This window comes from Salvelinus sp. IW2-2015, unplaced genomic scaffold (assembly GCF_002910315.2).
Source record: "Salvelinus sp. IW2-2015 unplaced genomic scaffold, ASM291031v2 Un_scaffold2958, whole genome shotgun sequence".
Taxonomy (NCBI): Eukaryota; Metazoa; Chordata; class Actinopteri; order Salmoniformes; family Salmonidae; genus Salvelinus; species Salvelinus sp. IW2-2015.
Window position 1 is genome coordinate 119,382 of NW_019944253.1, and position 6,902 is coordinate 126,283.

Sequence of the window (6,902 nt, forward strand, 5' to 3'; positions counted from 1 at the left end):
TGTATAGTAGTCTACTGTAGCTGCCTCCTGTCCTGTATAGTAGTCTACTGTAGCTGCCTCCTGTCCTGTATAGTAGTCTACTGTAGCTGCCTCCTATCTGCTTTATGTGAATTCAGCATTATCCTGTATAGTACTGTAGCTGCTTGGTGTGATTCCAGCATTATCCTGTATAGAACTATAGCTGATTGGTGTGAATTCAGCATTATCCTGTATAGTACTGTAGCTGCTTGGTGTGATTCCAGCATTATCCTGTATAGAACTGTAGCTGCTTGGTGTGATCCCAGCATTATCCTGTATAGTACTGTAGCTGCTTGGTGTGATGCCAGCATTATCCCGTATAGTGTTGTAGCTGCTTGGTGTGATCCCAGCATTATCCTGTATAGTACTGTAGCTGCTTGGTGTGATGCCAGCATTATCCTGTATAGAACTGTAGCTGCTTGGTGGGATTCCAGCTAGGTTGACGCAGACATCACCACCACTATAGTCTAGCTGTAAGTGACCATCACTGATGCAGTGCTGAGAGCTAGGCTGGAGGCACAGTAGGGACTGCAGAACTCTCTCTCCTCTCTCCTCTCTCTCTCTCTCCTCTTCTCTCCTCTCTCTCCTCTCTCTCTCTCCCCTCTCCTCCTCTCTCTCTCTCTCTCTCCTCTCTCTCTCTCTCTCTCTCTCTCTCCTCCCTCTCCTCCTCTCTCTCTCTCTCTCTCCTCTCTCTCCTCTCTCTCCTCTCTCGTCTCTCCCTCTCTCTCTCTCTCTCTCCTCTCTCTCGAGCCCCGGCCGACAGTGAGCTGCTTCCCTGCCTAGCTGTCCTTCCTCTCTCTCAGGATGGGGGAGTCTCTGGCTGCGGAGCCCAGCTTGGCTCAGACTCTGGCCGTCAGCGCAGCTAAAACCTCCAAGCTCTCTCTCTCTTCATCCACCCACGCGCTCCCTTGCCCGCCTGGATCAAAGACACATCAGGAAGAAGGAGTGTTGCTTCTACGTCGACGGTGACAGGTAAAGTAGGCTACAGTTCACTGGGTTAGAGGATTATACTGTACAGTACACTGGGTTAGAGAACAATACTGTACTGTGCACTGGGGTGACAGGTAAAGTAGGTACAGTACACAGACAACCTGTCCCTTCTAATCAGGAATATATATCTATAGTCATCTCTCTCCACTAACACCTGTGCCTACAGTACACTGGGTTAGAGAACAATACTGTACTGTACAGTACACTGGGTTAGAGAACAATACTGTACTGTGCACTGGGTGACAGGTAAAGTAGGCTACGTACACAGACAACTGTTCCTTCTAATCACTATACTATCTATAGTCATCTCTCTCCACTAACACCTGTGCTACAGTACACTGGGTTAGAGAACAATACTGTACTGTACAGTACACTGGGTGACAGGTAAAGTAGGCTACAGTACACTGGGTTAGAGAAAAATACTGTACTGTACTTTGCACTGGGTGATAGGGGAAGTTACAGTTACTTATCAGGATATAATTTCTGACAATATATGGTATGGTATTGTTTGAGAATAATATTAGTTTTGTCTGGCTGTATCTGCCCTCAAAACTCCAGTATTTTTCCTTCATAGCTTGTTCCCCATCTTATTTTTAAAAAGGGAGGCAATTTGGAACATCGAATTGCAAAGAAATCCCAGTATCGAATCACAATACATATACAATGGTTGTGTGTACAGTGGCCTTCAGGAAGTATTCACACCCCTTGACCTTTTCCACATGTTGTTACAGCCTGAATTTAAAATTGATTACATTTAGATTTTTTTGTCACTGGCCTACACACAATACACCAAAATGTCAAAGTGGAATTATGTTTTTAGAAATATTTACAAATTAATAAAAAATTGAGAAGTTTACATTTCTTGAGTCAATCAGTATTCAAGCCCTTTGTTATAGCAAGCCAATATTAATTCAGGAGTAAACATTTGTTTAACAAGTCACATAGTTGCATGGACTCACTCTGTGTGCAATAATAGTGTTTAACATGATTTTTGAATGACTACCTCATCTCTGTACCCCACACATACAATTATCTGTCAGGTCCCTCAGTCAAGCAGGGAATTTCAAACACAGATTCGCCAAGGGCACCTATTGGTAGATGGGTAAAAAAAAGGGGATATATAATATCCCTTAAAGCATGGTGAAGTTATTCATTACACTTTGGATGGTGTATCAATACACCCAGTCACTGCAAAGATATAGGCGTCCTTCCTAACTCAGTTGCTGGAGAGGAAGGAAACCACTCAGGGATTTCACCATGAGGCTAATGATGACTTTAAAACAGTTGGAGTTTAATGGCTGTGATAGGAGAAAACTGAGGATGGATCAACAACATTGTAGTTACTCCACAATACTACACCTAAATGACAGAGTGAAATGAAGGAAGCATGTAGATTTTGACAAAAAATACAATTAACTATTTTAATCCCACTTTGTAACAAAACAAATACTTTTTGGAAAAGTCAATGGGTGTGAATACAGTAGAATCGTGAGAATCGCATACATATCGTATTGTGATAATATCGTATCGTGAGGTATGCTGGGTTAGATGATTATACTGTACTGTACACTGGGTTAGAGGATTATACTGTACTATACACTGGATTAGAGGATTATACTGTACTGTACACTGGGTTAGAGGATGAGGATTATTTCTGTTACTGTCCTAATGGCTTAGTGATCTATACAGTGTCTCTGTACACCTAGGATAGAGAGAATGGATATACTGTATTGTACACAGGATTAATTATACTGTACTGTACACTGGGTTAGAGGATTATACTGTACTGTACACTGGATTAGAGGATTATACTGTACTGTACGCTGGGATAAAGGATTGACTGGTTCTCAAATGACGGGTTCTCAAATGACGGGTTCTCAAATGACTGGTTCTATAATGACTGGTTCTCAATTTAATGGTTCCCTAATGACTGGTTCTCTAATTAATTGTTCGGTTGTGACGCGTTCTGTATTGACTTGCTATAATGACTGTTAGTCTAATGAATGGTTCTCTAATGACTGGTTCTCTAATGAATGGTTCTCTAATGAATGGTTATCTAATGACTGGTTCTCTAATGACTGTTTTTTTAATGACTGTTTATMTGGAGACTCTTATCTCCCTCACTAGCTTTAAGCACCAGCTGTCAGAGAAGCTCACAGATCACTGCACCTGTACATAGCTCATCTGTAAATAGCMMATTCAATCTACCTCATCCCCTCACTGTATTTATTKATTTATTTTGCTCCTTTGCACCCCAGTATCTCTACTTGCACATTCGTCTTCTGCACATTCTACCATTCCAGTGTTTAATTGCTATATTGTAATTACTTCRCCACTATTGTCACGCCCTGACCTTAGAGAGCCTTTTTATGTCTCTATTTGGTTTGGTCAGGGTAAGATTTGGGTGGGCATTCTATGTTCTTTATTTCTATGTTTTGTGTTTCTATGTTTTGGCCGGGTATGGTTCTCAATCAGGGACAGCTGTCTATCGTTGTCTCTGATTGGGAATCATACTTAGRCAGCCTGTTTTGCCACATTAKGTTGTGGGATGTTGTTGTTTTTGTTAGCTCTGCGTAGCCTACAGTACGTGATGTTCGTTGTTGTTTTGTTTGGAGTTCGGATTTAATAAAGAATCATTAACACGTACCACGCTGCACCTTCGTCCACTTCTTCCGACGAGCGTTAAAACTATGGCCTATTTATTGCCTTACCTCCCTTATCCTACCTCATTTGYWCACAYTGTATATAGACTTGTTTTTCTACTGTATTATTGACTGTATGTTTGTTTATTCCATGTGTAACTCTGTGTTGTTGTATGTGTCGAACTGTTGCAAATGAGTTGCAAATGAGAACTTGTTCTCAACTAGCCTACCTGGTTAAATAAAGGTGAAATAAAAAATAAATAACATCTAATGACTTGTTATCAAATTACGTTTTTTGGACTGTTTGTCTGCCACAGACAGGGGATCTGTAAGTGTGGTTACCAGAGGATCCACCATGTTGATAACTCTATCAAACCTGAGAACTACCTGGGAGAGACATGGGACAGACACAGACACGTACAGGAGGGCCCTACTGACGCTTATGGAGACATCTGGTTTGGTGGCCTTGGACAGAAGATTGGCAAGGTATAAATATCTGAATGTCTGTCAATTCTTGTTAAGATTTATTCATTGTGTTCTTTTGTGTGTTAATACATGGATGTGTGTGTGTGCATGCCTGTCTGCTGTCTGCTGTCTGTCTGTTGTCTGTCTGTCTGCTGTCTGTCTGCTGTCTGTCTGTCTGTCGTCTGTCTGCTGTCTGTCTGTCTGTCTGTCTGTCTGTCTGTCTGTCTGTCTGTCTGTCTGTCTGTCTGTCTGCTGTCTGTCTGTTGTTTGTCTGTGTCTGTCTGTCTGTCTATCTGTTGTCTGTCTGTTGTCTGTCTGCCGGTCTGTGTGTCCTCCAGTACGTGCGTGTCTCCTCAGACACTTCTCCAGACCTGCTGTACCAGCTGCTGACAGAACAATGGAAGCTTCCTCCTCCCAACCTGCTCATCTCTGTCACCGGAGGGGCCAAGAACTTCTACATGAAACCTCACCTCACAGCACTGTTCCGCAGGGGCCTCATTAAAGTGGCACAGACTACAGGTACGGTACTGACCTGACCACAGGTAACAACAGACTCGCCTGACTGACTGGCTCCAAACTACAGGTACAAGATAGGTCCAGCAATATTTGATCGGAATTGTATTTAGTTTAGGCCAAAGTAAGCCTCAAAGAAAATTGAAAACTTCAGTGCTCTTGCAAGTATCCCTTACATGTCGACCTCTTGGCCTTATAGATGCAGTGAGCCTGAACGTATTATCTTCCCGGTAGCAGACTTGTGGTTCTGTCTTCTGTTGGTTTTGGGTGGCGAGTGCTGTTGTGTGTAGGATGTCCCTGGTTCGAGCCCTGCTCTGGGCACACCTAGACCTGCTCTGGGCACACCTAGACCTGCTCTGGGCACACCTAGCCCTGCTCTGGGCACACCTAGCCCTGCTCTGGGCACACCTAGCCCTGCTCTGGGCACACCTAGCCCTGCTCTGGGCACACTGCCTGCTCTGGGCACCATAGCCTGCTCTGGGCACACCTAGCCCTGCTCTGGGCACACCTAGCCCTGCTCTGGGCCACTACCTGCTCGGGCACACTAGCCTGCCTGGGGCCACTAGCCTGCTCTGGGCACACCTAGACAGAAGCTGGTACTGTTTGCAGAGCTGCTTGTGTTTTTGTCATGTACCTGTTTCATGGCTGTTGTTATGGCCTGTTGTCATGGCCTGTGGCCTGTTGTCATGGGCTGTTGTTATGGCCTGTTGTCATGGCCTGTGGCCTGTTGTCATGGCCTGTTGTTATGGCCTGTTGTCATGGCCTGTTGTCATGGCCTCTTTTAAAATAGCTGTCCCCATCTGAGGTAGCATCTTTAATAAAGAGTCCTACTAGAGCCATGTCATCCACGTTCTTAAAAAGGCTCACATTATTTCCTTGGATCTTCATCTCATTATTGTAGATAGAGAACAACAACGGTGAAAGGACACACCCCTGGGCCCCCCTGTGTTCAGGTCAGTTCATCAGAGAGAGGACACACCCCTGGGGCCCCCCTGTGTTCAGGGTCAGTTCATCAGTCTGTTGGCATGGCCTCTGTCTGTTGTCATTGTGCTGTGGTCCTGTTGTCATGGCATGTGTGGTCTGGTTGTCATGCATTTGTCTTTGTCCTGCATGTGACCTGTTTTCTTGGGTTCTTCATGGCAGTGGTCGTTGTCATGTGCACCTCGTTGTCATGGCATGTGGTGTTGGTGTCGTGGTTTGTGGTCTGTTGTCATGCCTGTGGCATGTTGTCATCTGGCCTGTTGGTCTTTGTGGTTTTGTCATGGCTGTGGTTTGTTGTCATGGCCTTTTGGTGTCTGTTGTCATGCTATCTGTGGTCTTTGGTCTATTGTCATGGCAATGTGGTATGTTGTTCATGGGCCTGTGGTCTGTGCGCGTTGTCATGGTTCGGGGGTGCTGTTGTCATGGCACTGTATGCCTGTGGTCTGTTGTCCATGGCATGTGGTCTGCATGTGTCTGGTCATGCTTGGTCTGTTGGCAGTGGCTCTGTGTCTGTTGTCATTGTCTGTGTGGTCTGTTGGTCATGGCATGTGGTCTGTTGTTCATGGCCTGTGTGTCATGGCATATGGCCTGGTGGTCTTTGTATTGTCGTGGTTTGTTGTCATGGCCTGTGTGGTGTCAGCGTCTGTTGTCATGGCCTGTCGTCATGGTCACATGTGTTGTTCTGATGTATGTTGTCAGGCTTCTTGTCCTGGATAGGTGACTATTGTCATGGCTGTGGTGCTGCTGTCATTGCATGTGGCTGTTGTCATGGTCATGTACGTCTGTTGTCATGGATTGTAGTTCTTGTTGTCATGGCATGTGGTCTCTTGTCATGGCATGTGGTTGTTGTCATGGCATGTGACCTGTTGTCATGATGATGTCTGTTGTCATGCATGTGCTGTATTGTCATGGCATGTGGTCTGGTGTCGTGGCCTTGTGGTCTGCTGTCATGCGTGACCTGTGTCATGGGTGGTCTGTGGTATTGTTGTCATGCGCTTTGGTCTGTTGTCATGGCCTGTGGCTTTGGTCTTGTGTATGCCTGTTTGGCCTGTTTGTCATGGCTGTGGTCTGTGTTCTATGGCCTGTGTCTGGGTGGCATGTTGTTCATGGCCTGTGGTATGTGTTGTCATGGCCTGTGTCTCTGTTGTCATGGCCTTGTTGTCTGGTGTCATGGCATGTTGTTCATGGCCTGTGATCTGGTGTCATGGAGTCAGCCTGTTGTTGTCATGGCCTGTGCTGTTGTCTGGCCTGTTGTCTGTGTTCATGGCATGTTCCATGGCCTGTGATCTGGGC

The 6,902-nt window shown here is 45.3% G+C and overlaps 1 protein-coding gene across 1 annotated transcript in view; it reads left to right on the forward strand.

Annotated features, from left to right (window-relative positions):
* Positions 1 to 6,902, forward strand: part of LOC112075050 (transient receptor potential cation channel subfamily M member 2-like) — a gene marked incomplete at its 3' end in the record, with an annotated part of 39,474 nt that overhangs the window by 6,227 nt on the left and 26,345 nt on the right. Inside the window, 4 exon segments of the mRNA XM_070440749.1 lie at positions 895 to 942; positions 945 to 990; positions 3,968 to 4,136; positions 4,454 to 4,634. Coding sequence (XP_070296850.1) covers positions 895 to 942; positions 945 to 990; positions 3,968 to 4,136; positions 4,454 to 4,634 — 444 coding nt within the window.